This window comes from Orcinus orca, chromosome 10 (genome assembly GCF_937001465.1).
Source record: "Orcinus orca chromosome 10, mOrcOrc1.1, whole genome shotgun sequence".
Classification (NCBI taxonomy): Eukaryota; Metazoa; Chordata; class Mammalia; order Artiodactyla; family Delphinidae; genus Orcinus; species Orcinus orca.
This window is the reverse complement of record NC_064568.1, coordinates 46,190,673-46,211,489: the sequence shown is the minus strand read 5'-3', so window position 1 is coordinate 46,211,489 and position 20,817 is coordinate 46,190,673. Positions and strand designations below refer to the sequence as shown.

Here is a 20,817-nt window from a genome sequence, read left to right as displayed (position 1 = left end):
AACACAGCCAAAAATAAATTTTTAAAAAACCAACAAATAAATTTATTTTAAAAAAAAGATTAAAAGGCAAAAGTAGCTAAATCAAGTAAACAACCTAACTTTATACCTCAAGAAAAATCTCAAGTAAACAACATAACTGTACACCTCAAGGAACTAGAAAAGGAAGAAACAAGGCCCAAAGTTAGTAGAAGGAAGGAAATAACAGAGAAAAAATAAGTGAAACAGAGACTAAAACGACAATAGAAAAGATGAGTGAAACCAAGATTTGGTTCTTTGAAAAGATAAAACTGACAAACCTTTAGCTAGACTCACTCAAAATCAAAAATGAAAAAGGAAGCATTACAACTGACAGCACAGAAATACAAAGAATAATAAGAGAGCTACTATGAAAAATTATATGCCAACAAATTGGACAACTGAGAAGAAATGGATAAATTCCTAGAAACATACAACCTTCCAAGACTGAATCATGAAGAAACAGAAAATTTAAACAGAATGATGACTAGTAAAGAGATTGAACCAGTAGTTTTAAAACTCCCTACAAAGAAAAGTAAGAGACCAGACAACTTCACTGGTGAATTCTACCAAACATTCAAAGAAGAATTAATACCAATCCCTCTCAAACTATGCCAAATAACAGAAAAGGAGCAACACTTCCAAACTCATTTTACAAGGCCAGCATTTCTCAATACCAAAATAGACAAGGACACCACACAAAAAAGAAAATTACAGGTCAATATCACTGATGAACACAGATGTAAAAATCCTCAACAAAATGTAAGCCAACTGGATTCAACAATACGTATATTAAAAGGATCACATACCACGATCAAGTGGAGTTTATTCCAAAGATACAAGAATGGTTCAACAATCGCAAATCAATGTGATATACCACATGAATAAAATGAAGGATAAAAATCATATGATCAAGAGAGACCTTCAAGAAGGTGGAGGAGTAAGACATGGAGATCACCTTCCTCCCCACAAATACATCAAAAATACACCTACATGTGGAACAACTCCTACAGAACACCTACTGAGCGCTGGCAGAAGACTTCAGACTTCCCAAAAGGCAAGAAAATCCCCATTTACCTGAGTAGTGCAAAAGAAAAAAGAAAAAACAGAGACAAAAGAATAGGGACGGACCTGCACCTCTGGGAAGGAGCTGTGAAGGAGGAAAAGTTTCCACACACTAGGAAGCCCCTTCACTGGCAGAGATGGGGGGTGGGTGGGGGGGAAGCTTCGGAGTCACAGAGGAGAGTGCAGCAACAGGGGTGCAGAGGGCAAAGTGGAGAGATTCCCACAGAGAGGATCAGTGCCGACCAGCACTCACCAACCTGAGACGCTTGTCTGCTTACCCTCCAGGGCAAGTGGGGGCTGGGAGCTGAGGCTTGGGCTTTGGAGGTCCGATCCCAGGGAGAGGACTGGTGTTGGCTGCGTGAACACAGCCTGAAGGGGGCTAGGGTGCCACAGCTAGACAGGAGAGAGTCTGGGGGAAAGTCTGGACCTGCCAAGGAGGGAAGAGACCACTGTTTTGGGGGTGTGTGAGGAGAGGGGATTCCTTCCCCATGTGCCCACAGAAGGCAGAGCACTGCCTAAATGAGCTCCTGAGATGGGCGCCAGCCACAGCTATCTGCTCATATCCCAGATACAGGCATGAAACGCTAATGCTGCTGCTGCCACCAAAAATCCTGTGTGCCAGCGCAGGTCACTACCCACACACCCCCGGGAGCCTGTGCAGCACACCACTGCCAGGGTCCCAAGATCCAGGGACAACTTCCCCAGGAGAACACACGGTGCACCTCAGGCTGTTGCAATGTCATGCTAGCCTCTGCCGCCACAGGCTCGCCCCACATTCCAATTATGACTACCGTACCCCTCCCTCTCCCTGATCTGAGTGAGCAAGAGAGCCCTAATCAGCCGCTACTTTAACCCCCTCCAGTCTGGGCAGGGAACAGATGCCTGAGGGCGACCTACACACAGAGGCACGGTGAAAACCAAAGCTGACCCCAGAAGCTGAGCAAAAAAGAAGAGAAAGGGTAATTTCTCCTGTGCAGCCTCAGGGTTAGCAGATAAAACCCCACAATCAACTTGATGAACCCTGCAGCTGTGGAATATCTGAATAGACAACGAATATTCCTAAAACGGAGGTGGTGGACTTTGGGAGCAACTGTAGACTTGGGGTTTGCTTTCTGCAACTGATTTGTTTCTGATTTTTATGTTTATCTTGGTTTAAGTTTTAGTGCTTGTTATCATTGGTGGATTTGTTTATTGGTTTGGTTGCTGTCTCTTATTTTTTTATTTTACTGTTTATTTTCTTTCTTTTTTCTTTTTTTTCTTCCTTTCCTTCTGAGCTGTGTGGCTGGCAGGGTCTTGGTGCTTCACCCAGATGTCAGGCATGAGCCTCCAAGGTGGGAGAGCTGAGTCCAGAAGACCACCAGAGATCTCCCGGCCCCACATAATATCAATCAGCGAGAGCTCTCCCAGAGACTCTGTCTCAACGCTAAGACCCAGCTCCACCCAACGGCCAGCAATCTCCAGTGCTGGACACCCCATGCCAAACAACTAGCAAAACAGGAACACAACACCACACAGCAGAGAGACTGCCTAAAGTCATACTAAGTTCGCAGACACCCCAAAACACACCACCAGACATGGCCCCGCCCACCAGAAAGACAAGATCCAGCCCCAACCACCAAAACACAGGCACCAGTCCCCTCCCCCAGGAAGCCTACACAAGCCACTGAACCAACCTCACCCACTGTGGACAGACACCAAAAACAATGGGAACTACGAACCTGTAGGCCTTGAAAAGGAGACCCCAAACACAATAAGTTAAACAAAATGAGAAGAAAGAGAAATATGCAGCAGATGAAGGAGCAAGGCAAAAACTCACCAGACCAAACAAATGAAGAGGAAATAGGCAGTCTACCTGAAAAAGAATTCAGAGTAAGGACAGTAAAGATGATCCAACATCTTGGAAAGAAAATGGAGCAAATACAAGAAACGTTTAACAAGCACCTAGAAGAACTAAACAGCAAACAAACAATGATGAACAACACAATAAATGAAATTAAAAATTCTCTAGAAGGAATTAATAGCAGAATAACTGAGGCAGAAAACAGAGAAGTGACCTGGAAGATAAAACAGTGGAAATAACTGCTGCAGAGCAGAATAAAGGAAAAAGAATGAAAAGAATTGAAGACAGTCATAGAGACCTCTAGGACAACATTAAACACACCAACATTCAAATTAGAGGGGTTGCAGAAGAAGAAGAGAAAAAGGAAGGGCTTGAGAAAATATTTGATGAGATTACAGTTGAAAACTTCCCTAACATGGGAAAGGAAATGGTCAATCAAGTCCAGGAAGCATAGAGAGTCCCATACAGGATAAATCCAAGAAGAAACACGCCAAGACACATATTAATCAAACTATCAAAAATTAAACACAAAGAAAAAATATTAAAAGCAGCAAGGGAAAAGCAACAAATAACATACAAGGGAATCCCCATAAGGTTAACAGCTGATCTTTCAGCAGAAACTCTGCAAGCCAGAAGGGACTGGCAGGACATATTTAAAGTGATGAAAGGGAAAAACCTACAACCCAGATTACTCTACCCAGCACAGATCTCATTCAGATTCGATGGAGAAATCAAAACCTTTACAGACAAGCAAAAGTTAAGGTAATTCAGCACCACCAAACCAGCTTTACAACAAATGCTAAAGGAACTTCTCTAGGCAGGAAACACAAGAAGGAAAAGACCTACAAAAACAAGCCCAAAACAATTAAGAAAATGGTAACAGGAACATACATATCGATAATGACCTTAAACGTAAATGGACTAAGTGCTCCAACCAAAAGACACAGACTGGCTGAATGGATGCAAAAACAAGACCCATATATATGCTGTCTAAAAGAGACCCACTTCAGACCTAGGGACACATACAGACTGAAAGTGAGGGGATGGAGAAAGATACTCCATGCAAATGGAAATCAAAAGAAAGCTGGAGTAGCAATTCTCATATCAGACAAAATAGACTTTAAAATAAAGACTATTACAAGAGACAAAGAAGAACACTATGTAATGATCAAGGGGTCAATCCAAGAAGAAGATATAACAATTGTAAATATGTATGCACCCAAGATACGAGCACCTCAAGACGTATGGCAAATGCTAACAGCCATAAAAGGGGAAATCAACAGTAACACAACCACAGTAACACAATAACAGCCATAAAAGGGGATATCGACTTTAACACCCCACTTCCACCAATGGACAAATCATCCAAAATGAAAATAGACAAACACAAGCTTCAAATGACACATTAGACCAGATGGACTTAATTGGTATTTATAGGACATTCCACCCCAAAACAATAAAATACACTTTCTACTCAAGTGCTCATGGAACATTCTCCAGGATAGATCATATGTTGGGTCACAAATCAAGCCTCGGTAAATTTAAGAAAACTGAAATCATATCAAGTATATTTTCTGACCACAATGCTATGAGACTAGATATTATGAGAAAAAAACTGTAAAAAGTAAAAACACATGGAGGTTAAACAATATGCCACTAAATAACCAAGAGGTCACAGAAGAAATCAGAGGAAATCAAAAAATACCTGGAAACAAATGACAACAAAAACATGACGACCCAAAACCTATGGGATGCAGCAAAAGCAGTTCTACGAGGAAAGATTATGCAATACAATCCTACCTCAAGAAACAAGAAAAATCTCAAATAAACAACCTAACCTTAAACCTAAAGCAATCGGAGAAGGAAGAACAAAAAAACCCCAAAGTTAACAGAAGGAAGGAAATCATAAAGATCAGATCAGAAATAAATGAAAAAGACATGAAGAAAACAATAGCAAAGATCAATAAAACTAAAAGCTGGTTCTTTGAGAAGATAAACAAAATAGATAAACCATTAGCCAGACTCATCAAGAAAAAAACGGAAAGACTCAAATCAGCAGAATTAGTAATGAAAAAGGAGAAGTAACAATTGACACTGCAGAAATAAAGGAACATGAGAGATTACTACAAGCAACTATATGCCAATAAAATGGACAACCTAGAAAAAATGGACAAATTCTTAAAAAAGCACAAACTTCCGAGACTAAACCAGGAAGAAATAGAAAATATGAACAGACCAATCACAAGCACTGAAATTGAAACTGTGATTAAAAATCTTCCAACAAACCAAAGCCCAGGAGCAGATGGCTTCACAGGTGAATTCTATCAAACATTTAGAGAAGAGCTAACACCCATCCTTCTCAAACTCTTCCAAAATATAGCAGAGGGAGGAACACTCCCAAACTCATTCTACGAGGCCACCATCACCCTGATACCAAAACCAGACAAGGATGTCACAAAAAAAGAAAACTACAGGCCAATAAGACTGATGAAATTCGATGCAAAAATCCTCAACAAAATACTAGCAAACAGAATCCAACAGCACATTAAAAGGATGATACACCATGATCAAGTGGCATTTATCCCAGGAATGCAAAGACTCTTCAATATATGCAAATCAATCAATGAAATACACCATATTAACAAACTGAAGGATAAAAACCATATGATCATCTCAATAGATGCAGAAAAAGCTTTCAACAAAATCCAACACCCATGTATGATAAAAACTCTCCAGAAAGTAGGCACAGGCGGAACTTACCTCAACATAATAAAGCCCATATATGACAAACCCACAGCCAACATCATTCTCAATGGTGAAAAACTGAAACCATTTCCTCTCAGATCAGGAATAAGACAAGGGTGCCCACTCTCATCAGTACTATTCAACATAGTTTTCAAAGTTTTAACCACAGCAATCAGAGAAGAAAAAGAAATAAAAGAAATCCAAATTGGAAAAGAAGAAGCAAAACTGTCACTATTTGCAGATGACATGATACTATACCTAGTAAATCCTAAAGATGCCACTAGAAAACTACTAGAGCTAATCAATGAATTTGGTAAAGTAGCAGGATACAAAGTTAATGCACAGAAATCCCTGGCATTCCTATACACTAACAACAAAAGATCAGAAAGAGAAATTAAGGAAACTATCCCATTCACCAATGTAACAAAAAGAACAAAACACCCAGGAATAAACCTACCTAAGGAGGTAAAAGACCTGTATGCAGAAAACTATAAAACACTGATGAAAGAAATTAAAAATGATACAAACAGATAGAGAGATATACTGTGGCCTTGGATTGGAAGAATCAACATTGTGAAAATGACTCTACTACCCAAAGCAATCTACAGATTCAATGCAATCTCTATCAAACTACCAATGGCATTTTTCACAGAACTAGAACAAAAAATTTTACAATTTGTATGGAAATACAAAAGACCCCGAATAGCCAAAGCAATATTGAGAAAGAAAAACGGAGCTGGAGGAATCAGACTCCCTGACTTCAGACTATACTACAAAGCTACAGTAATCAAGACAGTATAGTACTGGCACAAAAACAAAAATACAGATCAATGGAACAGGATAGAAAGCCCAGAGATAAACCCACACACATATGGTCACCTTATCTTTGATAAAGGTGGCAAGAATATACAATGGAGAAAAGACAGCCTCTTCAATAAGTGGTGCTGGGAAAACTGGACAGCTACATGTAAAAGAATGAAATTAGACACTTCCTAACACTATACACAAAAATACACTCAAAATGGATTAAAGACCTAAATGTAAGGCCAGATACTATAAAACTCTTAGAGGAAAACATAGGAAGAACACTTTATGACATATATCACAGCACGATCCTTTTTGACCCACCTCCTAGAGAAATGGAAATAAAAACAAAAATAAATAATTGGGACCTAATGAAACTTAAAAGCTTCTACACAGCAAGGGAAACCATAAACAAGACAAAAAGTCAACCCTCAGAATGGGAGAAAATATTTGCAAACGAAGCAACTGACAAAGGATTAATCCAAAATATACAAGCAGCTCATGCACCTCAATATTAAAAAAACAAACAACCCAATCCAAAAATGGGCAGAAAACCTAAACAGACATTTCCCCTAAAAAGATATACAGATTGCCAATAAACACATAAAAGGATGCTCAACATCACTAATCATTAGAGAAATGCAAATCAAAACCTTAGTGAGGTATCACCTCACCCCAGTCAGAATAGCTATCATCAAAAAATCTACAAACAATAAATGCTGGAGAGGGTGTGGAGAAAAGGGAACCCTCTTGCACTGTTGGTGCAAATGTAAATTGATACAGCCACTATGGAGAACAGTATGGAGGTTCCTTAAAAAACTAAAAATAGAACTACCATATGACCCAGCAATCTCACTATTGGGCATATACCCTAAGAAAACCATAATTCAAAAAGAGACATATACCACAATGTTCACTGCAGCACTATTTACAATAGCCAGGACATGGAAGCAACCTAAGTATCCACTGGCAGATGAATGGATAAAGAAGATGTGTCACATATATACAGCGGAATATTACTCAGCCATAAGAAGAAACGAAATTGAGTTATTTGTAGTGAGGTGGATGGACCTAGAGTCTGTCATACAGAGTGAAGTAAGTCAGAAAGAGAAAAACAAATACCGTATGCTAACACATATATATGGAATCTAAAAAAAATGGTTCTGAAGAACCTAGGGGCAGGACAGGAATAAAGACACAGACGTAGACAATGGACTTGAGGACACGGGGAGGGGGAAGGGTAAGCTGGCAAAAAAAAAGTGAGAGAGTGGTATGGACATATACAGACTACCAAATGTAAAATAGATAGCTAGTGGGAAGCAGTTGCATAGTACAGGGAGATCAGCTCGGTGCTTTGTGACCACCTAGCGGGGTGGGATGGGGAGGGTGGGAGGGAGACGCAAGAGGGAGGGCATACATGTATATATGTATACATATAGCTGATTCACTTTGTTATACAACAGAAACTAACACAACATTGTAAAGTAATTATACTCCAATAAAGATGTTTTAAAAAATCATAGGATCACCTCAATAGATACAGAAAAGGCATCTGACAAAATTCATCATCCATTTATGATAAAAAAAAAAGTCTCAACTAAGTTGGTACAGAGGGAACATACCTCAACATAACAAAGACCATATATGACAAGCCCACAGCCAACATCACAGTTAATGGCGAAAACCTGAAAGCATTTCCTCTAAGATTAGGAGGCAGGCAAGGATGCCCACTATTGCCACTTCTATTCAACATAGTATTAGAAGTCCTAGCCAGCACAATTAGGCAAAAAAAGAAATAAAAGGCAGCCAAATTGGAAAAGAAGAACTGCCACTATTTGCAGATGACATGGTGTAATATATAGGAAACAATAAAGACTTCATCAAAAAACAAAAAACTGTTATAACTAATAAACAAATTCAGCAAAGTTGCAGGATACAAAAATCAATATACAGAAATCTGTTACATTTCTATACACTAATAATGAAGTATCAGAAAGAGAAATTAAGAAAACAATCCCATTTACAAGTGCATCAATAAGAATAAAATAACTAGGAATAAAGTTAACTAAGGAGGTTAAAAGTCCTATACACTGAAAACTGTAAGACACTGATGAAAGAAATGGAAGAAGGCACAAAGAAATGGTAAGATATTTCATGCTCATGGATTGTTAGAATATTGTGAAAATGTCCATATTAACCAAAGCAATCTACAGATTCAATGCAATCCCTATCAAAATTCCAATGCCATTTTTTCACAGGAATAGAACAAACAATTCTAAAATTTGTATGGTACCACAGAAGACTCCAAATAACCAAAGCAGTCTTAAAGAAGAACAAACCTGGAGGATTAACACTCCCTGATTTCAAACTATATTGCAAAGCTATAGCAATTGAAATAGTAATAGTGCTGGCATAAAAACACAAACACAGATCAATGCAACAGAACAAAGAGCTCAGAAATAAACCCACACATATATAAATTAACTTATAACAAAGGAGCCAGGACTATTCAATGGGGAAAGGATGGTCTCTTTCATCAATGTTGTTGGGAAAAGTGGAGAGCAACATGAAAAAGAATGAAACTCAACCACTATTTTATATCATACACTCAAGATGGATTACAGACTTGAATCTAAGACCTGAAAGCATAAAACTCCTAGAAGAAAACAGTAAGCTACTTGACAATGGTCTTGAGGATATTTTGAATCTGACACCAAATGCAAAGACAACAAAAGCAAAAATAAATAAGTGGGACTACATCAAATTAAAAAGCTTCTAGGGCTTCCCTGGTGGCGCGGTGGTTGGGAGTCCACCTGGCGATGCAGGGGACGCGGGTTCGTGCCCCGGTCCGGGAGGATCCTGCGTGCTGTGGAGCGGCTGGGCCCGTGGGCCGTGGCTGCTGGGCCTGCACGTCCGGAGCCTGTGCTCCGCAGCGGGAGAGGCCACAGCAGTGAGAGGCCCGCGTACTGCAAAAAAAAAAAAGCTTCTACACGGCAAAGGAAACCATCAACAAAATGAAAAGGCAACCTACTGAATGGGAGGAAATATTTGCAAATCATAAATTTGATGAGAGGTTAATATCCAAAATATATGGGCTTCCCTGGTGGCGCAATGGTTAAGAATCTGCCTGCCAATGCAGGGGACATGGGTTCGAGCCCTGGTGTGAGAAGATCCCACATGCTGCACAGCAACTAAGCCCGTGTGCCACAACTACTGAGCCTGCGCTCTAGAGCCCGTGGGCCACAACTAACTGAAGCCCGCGCACCTAGACCCTGTGATCTGCAACAAGAGAAGCCACAGCAATGAGAAGCCCGCACACCGCAACAAAGAGTAGTCCCCGCTCACCACAACTAGAGAAAGCCAGCGTGCAGCAACGAAGACCCAACGCAACCAAAAATAAATTAATTAAAAAAAATATATATATATGTAAAGAATTCATACAACTCAATAGCAAAAAAACAGTCCAATTAAAAAATGGACAGAGGATTTGAATAGACTTTTTGCCAAAGACGACATACAAGACAAGATGGCCAACAGACATTAAAAGATGCTCAACATCGGTAACATCAGGGAAATGTAAATTAAAACCACAATGAGATATTCCCTTACACTGGTTAGAATGGCTATTACCAAAAAGATGAGAAATAACAAGTGATAGAGAGGATATGGAGAAAAGGGAACCCTTGCACACTGTTGCTGCTGGAAATGTATAATGGTGCAGTCATTATAGAAAACAGTATGAAGGTGCCTCAAAAAATAAAACTACCATAGGATCCAGCGATTCCACTTCTGGGTATTTAACTGAAGAAAACAAAAAAAGTAACCTGAAAAGATATATGCACCCCCCATGTTCACTGAAGCATTATTTACAATGGCCAAGATATGGGGAAAATAACCTAAGTGTCCATCAACAAATAAATGGATAAAGAAAATGTGTATAATACACAAAATATATACATAATGGAATAGTATTCAACCATAAAAAAAGAATGAAATATTACCATTTGCACAACATGGATGAACCTAGAGGGTATTATGCTAAGTGAAATAAGCAGAGAAAGACAAATTCGTATGATCTCACTTATATGTGGAATCTTTCAACAACAATAAACTCAGAGATAAAACAAACTGGTGGTTGCCAGAGGTGGAAAATGGGTAAAATGGGTGAAGGGAGTCAAAAAGTAAAAGCTTCCAGTTACAAATAAAGTAAGTTATGGGGATGTAATGTACAGCATGGTGACTATAGTTGATACTGTACTGCATATCTGAAAGTTGCTAAGAGAATAAATCTGAAAAGTTCTCATCACAAGAAAAAAATTCTGTAACTATGCATGGTTAACTAGACTTACTGGGATGATCATTTTGCAATATATAAAAATATCAAATCATTATATTATACCCCTGAAACAAATATATGGTATATGTCAATTATGTCTCAATAATAAAAAAAGAATGATAGAACAGAAGATCCATAATAGCCTACATTATAATAAGGCTCTAGTCTAATGTTCTCTGCTGCCAGTTTCAAATCTTCTGAATTAACAGGAGATAAGACCTCTAGGCATCTCTGACAAATGCTACCTGTAACTTATTATCAAGGTATCAAGATAATAGAAAACATTACTACTATTAGTTTATTGTAAATATATAAACTATTTACAAATTATCAAGGAAAAACAACTCAAGGCTTCAGCAACGAAATTTTCAATTTATTCAACAATTTTTTCAATTGTTGAAAACAGCAGTTTAACAGGCAACTAAAAGGAAAGAATCTCATGATCTTTGGAGCTTAAAATAAAAAAAGTCCTTGACAACATGGTCATCAATGTCTATGTTCGGCCACAAATATATGAACTAGTACCTACAGGAAGTTACTTACAACTCAATCTCATCAATTTTTTTCAAAAAATATCCCTCAAATAATAGCACAGTTCTTGGCCAAAGAGAATCAGAGATCAGTACAACAACAAATAAAAGTGAAATGAACTATAACCTACTACTGTTCCCACTTACATCATAGACATGTTGGGGCAGAGAAAACACAAATGCAATCTTTGTTTCAGTCTTCAAAAAAAATAATATTAAAAAAAAACTCAGTCTCTGAATACCTACTATGCACAAGGCACTAGAGTTTAAAATGTGATATATCAGCCGGTAATACAAGACTCATGCCTACCTCTACCTATTTACCACTCATCACAAAACCAACTTTCAAAGGATAGGATTGTCTTGTCTATGCATTTTTCCTCCTAGTGATTGGCGTAACTCAAAGAGAAGGGGCAAAACAATGCTTTTATGTTTGCAAGGCTACTGTATTACATTAAAAATTAGGGCTCTTCAACCACAAGAGGCACCAATACTCTCCAAGTTTTTACAGCAGCTTTTTCATCAAAGTAGATAATTTTTTTTTTAAGTGGAGCTTTTCTAAAGTATATTTAAACTGAAAAATCTATATTTAACAAAACATAGTAATATTTTATTTTCACTGTTAACGGGACTGTAAAGATACCTCTCCCCTAAGCCACGATAATGTTTCTATCTAATCGGTTTTTGCCTTAACCAGATGACAATGTTTTATATAAACTGCCTTTACTTCTTTCTTAGAGTTATTATTCTACAGGACTGAGTGTTAGCACATAGTAGGTTCAAAGGAACATTTTTAAAGAGTGAAAAGCAAGGGTCTATCTTTTCCACCCTTTAGGTTATCACCCTTTGTTCACTGAGTTCCCACACCTTAGCTTGCAACCTCTATTGCTTCAACCCTCTGAAACAGCAGTCCCCAACCTTTTTGGCACCAGGGACCAGTTTCGTGGAAGACAATTTTTCCATGGACCGGGTGGTGGGGGGGCTGTTCAGGCGGTAATGTGAGCAATGAGGAGCGGCAGATGAAACTTCGCTCACTGGTCCACCGCTCACCTCCTGCTGTGCGGTACCGGTCCACAGCCCGGGTGTTGGGGACCCCTGCTCTAAAACACCCATCCAACCTCACTTCCTGCCTTTGGGGTAAATTGACCTCATCTTCAAAGAAACCCTCTGCCTCTTCCACAAAATCTCCTATGCCATTCAGTGTTGTTCTGCATTTCTAGGCTTAGTGTGTGGAAGACTGGAACTAAGGACATGAGATTGGAAATAAAGACACAGACTGAAGTTTGTCAGATATCCAGCCATACTTCTGAGGTCACAAAAACCAAAGTAAAAATTAAATTTACCAAGGCCATAATACAGTGAACAAGATACAGGGCTGCCTCCTCAGAACTTTGGAAAATACACAGAAAAGCAAAAATTAACTTCTCTAATTTATTTAAGCAGATCAATAAACACCATCATACATTGCTGAGGCCCTAACTTCAGAAGAGAAGAAAAGTGTCAATTGCAATGTAAAGATAAGCCATTCACTACAGGAACTATATCTATCTATGGCATCAGGAAGGCTTACCAATGTGCACCAAAAGGTTTTCTACGCTGTCCATTTGTTGAGAACTGACCTCATTAGGAAGGCTGACGATCTAAGCCCTAAAGCATCTTATCAAAAAACTAAATAATCTTGCTTTATAACCTATAACAGATAGAAGGAATCTTTTTAGTGAGCAGACTTCTGAGTAAGAAAAGCTTTAAAACACTACACTAAAGGTGGCAACTGTAAGGAAGCCAAACAGGATGTGCTTAGCATACTAACAGAGTTTATTAACTTAAGAATGTGATTTTAAGTATCCCGAGTTTGAGAGATAAAACTGAATATTTTTTCCCTTAACTTTTTTTAAAAATTAATTTATTTTTGGCTGTGCTGGGTCTTTGTTGCTGCACGCAGGCTTTCTCTAGTTGCAGCAAGCAGGGGCTACTCTTTGTTGCGATGCACTGGCTTCTCATTGCGGTGGCTTCTCTTGTTGCGGAGCACAGGCTGTAGGCGCACGGGCTTCAGCAGTTATGGCTCTAGGCGCACGGGCTTCAGCAGTTGTGGCACGCGGGCTCTAGAGTGCAGGCTCAGTAGTTGTGGTGCATGGGCTTAGCTGCTCCATGGCATGTGGGATCTTCCCGGACCAGGGATCGAACCCATGTCCCCTGCATTGGCAGGCGGATTCTTAAACACTATGCCACCAGGGAAGTCCTCTCTTAACTCTCTATGTAATCTTTTGTTAAAAAAAAATATCTTTAACATTGCACTTGTATCCTAGGACATCAACATGTAAATTGGCTAGTAATTCCTGTTTTGTTCTCTAAGGCATCTGACTATCTATAGTATTACTAAATCTGATTTGCACAATCTGTAAATATTGTGAAACAGTGAAAGAGGTTTCAAAGTATTCTGAAGAAAATATACAGAAGTCTGGTCAATTTCCACACACTCTTGGCCACTTAAATAACATTTCTAATTAGGTTATAAGTAAAGAGGATTTCATTATATTACAGTTTTGTTTTAAATGGCCTCCCTCCCTATACTGGTACTGTCAAGAGAGAAAAACTATGTTTATTACTGCTCTCTATATAAGCTATTCTAAGCACTCTATGCACAGTAGTCTATCTCATTTAGAGAAACTATGAGGTTTTGATTTTATTATAAATATCCAAATTTATTAGACATATGAATATACACATTCCTCTGAAATAATTCCTCAACCAATGAATGACTGAAAACTTGCAAGCTGAAAATGATAACACACTTGGGCAAATAAAGACCTTCTTTCCTGGGAAATGACTTCTTAAATCCTATCCTGGAAAAGAGGAAGAAAAAAAAAATAGAGTATGTCTCACACAATCATAATTTAAGTGACTAATATGCCATTTTATTTTAAATAAATAATGCTAGTGATTCAAATTATCACAACCATTAGACCAATGACAACACAGGCCCTCTAGTATATTTTAACACGTTAATTAGCATTCTTTTAACTATTTTTCATTTCTAACCTGTAACTTTTACTTTTTTTACTATTATTTTTTTCTATTTTTTAAGAAACTTTTATACAATTTTTAAACATTACTGTCCTAACCTGTGACTTTTAAAGACCTAGAGTTGGAGAATTGGTGTTTTAGACATAGCCATGTGCTGGTAATATCTTCCCCCATTTGTTTCCTACCTTCTCACACACAGTAAACAAGCCATTCTAGAATCAGACACATCATCATCCAACATACATAATTAAAGAAACTACATGTGTACTTTTAGATTTACATTGTTTAATAAATCCAAGTGACATTTTGTGTTAATTCCAAAATAAGTTCGTCCACTAGATAAAGAAAATAAAAACTAAAAATCCTAAGTCTCAAACTGAATAATAAGTTTTAATAAAATCATCTTTCTATACAATTTTTTTTTATGATTCACGATCAGGAGTGAGAGATTATAGAACTGTGGAATCAGACTAAATATCTAACTATACAATGTTTCTGAATGGCTATTATAAACAATACAGACTTTAAGGACTCATTCAGAGACACATTTGATTCTGAAATGTATTATTCAGTGTTGTTTTTACTACGTGTACCATCCATGGGACTTTTTTTTTTGCGGTACACGGGCCCCTCACTGTTGTGGCTTCTCCCGTTGGGGAGCACAGGCTCTAGACGCGCAGGCTCACCAGCCATGGCTCATGGGCCCTGCTGCTCCGCGGCATGTGGGATCTTCCCGGACCAGGGCACGAACCCGTGTCACCTGCATCGGCAGGTGGACTCTCAACCACTGCGCCACCAGGGAAGCCCCTACAATCTTTTGTTAATTTCTTTGTCGTAGGATGAAATCTGCATTTGCTGGTCTGTAATTGGCATTTTGGAGAACAGGCAAAACAGTGAAGCATGGTTCCCTGTTGGTTCATCCAAGGTCAAGGAAAAGAATCATATTCCCAACCCCTCCAATATAATTTAAGTTCATGATCCTAATGGCTCAAACTCGTCCTAGTCAAGTTCAAACTTTGAATTTCTTATGAATATATCTATTGATGTCCTTTGGATATTTTAGGATTAAAAAATTTAAATCACAAACTGCAAAATGAATAATCAAGTACTAGGTTTTTGATCTTAATATTTGTTTCAGCCTAAGTTTACAACAGTTGAAGTGTTTGATTCTTAAAAATGTATTGAAGCTTTCTATTTGTAAAGCCTCTTTAGGTTCTATCAGACATTTGAATAAGACAAAAGCTTTGTCCTCAATGAGCTGACAAAACAAATATAGAAAAACTATACTACAAGACATGGTGGAGATGCCATGAAGAAAGTTTTGGAAAATACCATGGACCTTTAGAGAAGGAAGATCACAATCTGTTTTGGGTCAGAGAAAACAACTTGAACCAAGTCATGTGGAAAAGGGAAGTGAGCAAGAAACATGTTCAGGAAACAATGAAAGACACAGCTTGGCCAGAGCCCAGTGCACAGGGAGGAAATAAGATTCCAAAGACAAGAGCCATGCTGCCTGTAAAGGGCTCTGAAGTCAGGCTGAGGACATATAATAAAGTCACTGTGTGTGGCTGTGCTACAAGCAAGACTGTGCCTCTTGGGGGTGTGAAAGTAACGAATAAATTACACTGAAAGCACAGGGACAGAACATATCACTAAAGCCGGCAATAAATCAGAAAAGGGAGTAACGGGGATCTGAACCAGGTGGCCCCCAGGTGACAGTGGGAATGGAAAGGTGATGTTGCACTTAAAATCTACTGCACGTGGTAAAGGAGTTGGTATTTGGAGCAATGAAGGCAGGGGAGGGCGAGTGGGAAGCCGGTGCCACAGTTCTTAATCTGGATGACCAGAAGAAACTAAATACCTAAGTGCCCTAACAAAAATAGGAAGTCAAGGGGAAGAACTGAGATTTTTGTATTGTTAGTTCAGGGGAAGGCGGTGCAAATGAGATTCTGGTCTGGACTTCTTACATTTGAGGAATCAGTTGCAAACATCTGGCACACAGAAACATCACTGAGTACTGAAGAAGGCTCCATCCTGAGGAGATTTCAGCCCTCTCCACAGACAGGATAGTTAAAAGGAGTGTGAGTAAGCAAGGCAAAAATGAAAACATAGATGGAGGCAGATTGGAGAATGACTCCATTTAGAGAATGGGGGGGCAAATAAAACTAACTACTGATCTCAGGTAAGACAAGAAGCAAAATGTCGGAAGATGGCTCTTATCATTCGCTAGAATGTGTCAGACACTAAAAAGGACCCAAGAAATATAAGTATTGAGAAAAATAAAAGTCCACTGGGATGTGGCACTGAGAAGTTCTGTGATGTTTAATAACTCAGGAGGTAACGACTTGGAAAGGGGAGATGGTAACAGAGAGGAGTCACTTATCTTAGAAGTCTTTTAAAAGATAGGAGAGTGGACTTCTGTCTCTTATTTCCAAGGCAAAGAAATACAGTAAAACTCTAATGAAATCCTGTAGTGCAAACCCACTGGAGGGGAAAAAAAATCCCTTATTTATTACTATTTGATGATTTCCATGGTGTAAGTACTACCACCATGGCTGATTTCAAGATGCCAATGGTTGGCAAAATTCCTGAAAATTTAGTAATAACTCTGGACCACCACTGCAAACTGCTACTCTGTGGTCTACTCTGCAACTCAGCAATTCCGTGACAGCCTTCCTCTAAACTCACCTGATACTTAATTATTCTCTGGGACAACCTTGCAGCAATTCACAGAAATCTACCCAGCTCTTGTTACATATTGCTTTCTCAACTGTATTACAACTGAAAAGGGTTAGATGTTGAAAGCCAAATGGCTCCCAGGCATGCATGTCTTCACTAAGAAGGAAACAACAAGAATTACATACTCCAAAAAGCCTTCAGGTGACCTTTTTTATAATTGTTTCCTTTGTTAATGTCATTGTCCCTTATAAATCTGAGATGTCTTGAGAATAGGGAACTTGATTCAGACTTCAGTTTTCCCACAATCCACTTGGCTCTTGGGATAGTTCTATTGTTGATCAACCAATTAAAAAAATTTTTAAAGTGAGCTCTGTATCAATGAAGGAATAAGTAACGAAGTATCAGTGGAATAAGCAAAAGAAACATGAACCAAACATCCTAGTAGGCCCAATCGTGGTGAGAGGCAGCAGAGATATGTGACAGCTCCTTAGACTAAATCCAGATACCTAGCGGGCTCCAATCCATCCCTGCTACTTGCTGGTGGGATGCTAGCAGCAGTCCCAGTTGCAGTTCCACCTGAAAAATGGGAACAGTAATACCTAGCACACAGGGTCGACCTTAAGGTTTAACATGAACACATTAGGGAACACCCAGCAGGAACAGGTACTTGCTTGTTACAGTTCACAATGCCATACCAGTTTGTACACTGGACACTGATCAAGTGTATCACCAAGAGCACCAAGGAGGCCCACCTCTAACAAGGGACTGCGGCTGGTTAGCTGCTAAGGATAGTTTATAGTCTGTCCCCAGTGACCTCCTGCTATCACCCAAAACCACAAATTCCTTTCATGGCTGTGCCCTGGACTCCCAAGTCCCACAACAACATGGAGGCCAAAGAGTCCTCCTAAAAGCAATCTGAGAGCCAAAAATGTTGTGACAAAGGAGAGGGTAACAAGCTAACAGGTTCTGACTTGTATTCACACGGCCTGCAGCATCTTACCTCAACAAGGAAGTTCATCAACAAACCAAAATAATGGACCTATTCATCATATAAACAAAACTCAAGAGAAGAACCTAGTTTCTAATATTTCACAACTCTTCCCCTCTGTCATCTTTCCAAATACCCCTGTCTGTCATGATACTTTATATTCCCTTCTGTCATTAATTTTTCATATGCTAATTTCTCCCGACATCTGAAATAGAATTGTTGTCAAAATATTAAACATATATGGGGGGTAGCATAGAAGTTTATTTACTTTCCAATCTGAATGACTGGCCGTGAGAAATAGGGCAATAATGTTCATAGCAATTTAATTTTTCTACTAATTAACTGCTATTCATCTACTGCCAAGTGCATGAAGTTACAGGTAGAAAAGAATAATACAAACAGTATATTCGTATATCAAAAAGTTTCCCATTAGAACCCTCCTAAACTGTTGATGGGAATGTAAATTGGTGCAGCCACTATGGAAAATAGTACGGAGATTCCTTAAAAAGCTAAAAATAGAGCTACCATATGACCCAGCAATCCCACTCCTGGGCATATATCCAGAAAAGATGAAAACTCGAATTTGAAATGATACATGCACCCCGATGTTCACAGCAGCACTATTTACAAGTGCTGGAAGACATGGAAGCAACCTAAGCGTCCATCAAGAGATGAATGGATAAAGAAAATGTGGTATATATATACATTGTGTGTGTGTGTATATACACACACACACACAATGGAATATTAGCCATAAAAACTAATGAAATACGACCGTTTGCAGCAACATGGATGGACCTAGAGATTATCACACTAAGTGAACTAAATCAGAGGAAAACAACTATCACATGATACCACTTACACGTGGAATCTAAAAGAAAATGATACAGATGAACTTATTTACAAAACAGAAGCAGATTCAGACATAGAAGACAAACTTATTACCAAAAGGGAAGGGGGGAGGGATAAATTAGGAGTTTAGGATTACCAACTACACACCACTATATATAAAATAGATACACAACAGGACCTACTGTATGGCACAAGGAACTATATTCAATATCTTGTAATAACCTATAATGGAAAAAAACCTGAAAAGAATATGTGAATATATATATATATATATATACATATATACACACTGAATCACTTTGCTATACACCTGAAACTAACACTACATAGTAAATCAACTGCACTTCAATAAAATAAAAATTTTTTAAAAAGCTTCCCGTTAGACATCTGTCCCACCACTTCCATAAAGTTTCCTACACATAGTGTGTCTTCTGAGAAGCAAACGCACACATCTCTCCAGTAACGCCAGAACACTTGGAAGCAAAGGAAGATCTCCATTTGAGAGATTACTGACTCTGAATTTGCTACCCATATCGTGTTAATTTTCTTTCTATACAGCATCTGTAAATTAAACGTCCTCTGAAAGCTCAAGCCACAGACTCACTCCCCCAGCCCCTTTCCCCCATTCTGGGCTCCTCCTTCCCCCGACACTCCCTTCCCTCCCGCGGCTTCTGGGGTGAACGTGGGCTCGCCATCCAACACTGTCCCGAAGAAGCGCCGCCCCTTCCTCAGGCTCCCGAGACGCTCGGCCGGGTGGCACTTTCGTTCTCGCCCCGGGATGGACCGAGCACAGCGCGAACCTGAGGTCCGAAGCCGCGCTCGGAAGTGGACAGAGTGACTCAGCCGTTTCCCATAACTCGAGTCAGGTGCAGGGACGCCGGTCAGCACTCGCGGGCCGCGCTGGGGGCAGGGCTGGGTCCGCAGCCGTCTCTGCCCGGAAGGAGACCTCAGCGGACGACCAGCCCGGACTGAGTGCCGGGTCACCCCCGCCGCCCGCCCCGCCGAGCCGCTGACACGACCCCGCGGCGGCCCCTCCGCGCGGGGGTCAAGCGGCCTCCCGGCGCTGCCTGGGTCACACTCAGACCCGAAGGGCGCCCACCGGGGGCAGAGCGAGGCCAGGGCTTCTCCTCCCGGCGCCGCGCGGATTCGCGCCGGGGCCGGACGACAGAGCCGCCGGGCGAGTTAAAGAGTCCTCGGCGCTGCCCGCGCGCCCGAACCTGACGTAGCCCCCGCCACACTTACTTCTCATTAGCGTCCACAGAGTCCACCTCCACCTCCTCAGCCGCCATGGCCGCCGTCGCCGCGCGAGCTTCCGGCTGTACTTCCAAGCCGGCTGACAGGCCGACTGGGAGGCCGGGACCCGCCACCGCCCTTAAGGCCGCCGCCAGCGTAGGCGTCGGCCGCCCCATCGCGTGACCGGGCGGTGCGGCCGCGCGCTTGCGCGTGCCGGGCCATCCTGACCCCCCCGCCTTCATCCACCAGTCACGCATGCGTCCTCCCGTCCGACGCGCTCGGGTGTGGGCGCTAGGCTGGGCAGTCAACCTGGGGGAAACGAGACTCGCCCGGCAGAGTTAGGTGGTAACTAACTTCAGTCATAACCGTATTAATGCATCATCCGCTGATATTGATTGTCAGGTGCTGGGCACTGGACAGGCACCTAGCAGTTCCCTGGGGAATGAGGCGCGACCTTGCCCTGAAAGAGTCCATCTAGTATTCGATAGATGCTGCAATAGCGAATGGAAATGCTGTAATGGAGGAGCTGTGTGGCCTGCCGCCGGCCCTTCCTCGCAGGTGGGTGGCCTAGGGGAGAGGGCGACCTTTAGTCAGTTGATATTCACTGATGTGCGGGACGCTACTCCAGACCCTGGAGTTACTGTAGTGACCAAAACCAGCAACTCCTGTCCACCCCGCGCTGTGTACACACGGGAGGAGTGTAAAG

The 20,817-nt window shown here is 40.5% G+C and overlaps 1 protein-coding gene across 5 annotated transcripts in view; it reads right to left on the bottom strand.

Annotated features, from left to right (window-relative positions):
* The window catches only part of ABHD5 (abhydrolase domain containing 5, lysophosphatidic acid acyltransferase), a 45,012-nt gene extending 24,629 nt beyond the window's left edge, over positions 1-20,383 (bottom strand). For 3 of the 5 annotated variants that reach the window (XM_033402072.2, XM_033402073.2, XM_033402075.2), the window contains exons 1-2: positions 20,121-20,383; positions 14,128-14,178 (exon numbers count right to left, since the gene is read on the bottom strand). In XM_033402072.2, coding sequence (XP_033257963.2) covers positions 14,128-14,178; positions 20,121-20,368 — 299 coding nt within the window. In that variant the 5' untranslated portion in view covers positions 20,369-20,383. The remainder of the gene's footprint in view (positions 1-14,127; positions 14,179-20,120) is intronic. The other 2 variants (XM_004277890.4, XM_033402076.2) reach the window with 2 other exon arrangements.
* Positions 20,384-20,817: the final 434 nt, after the last annotated feature.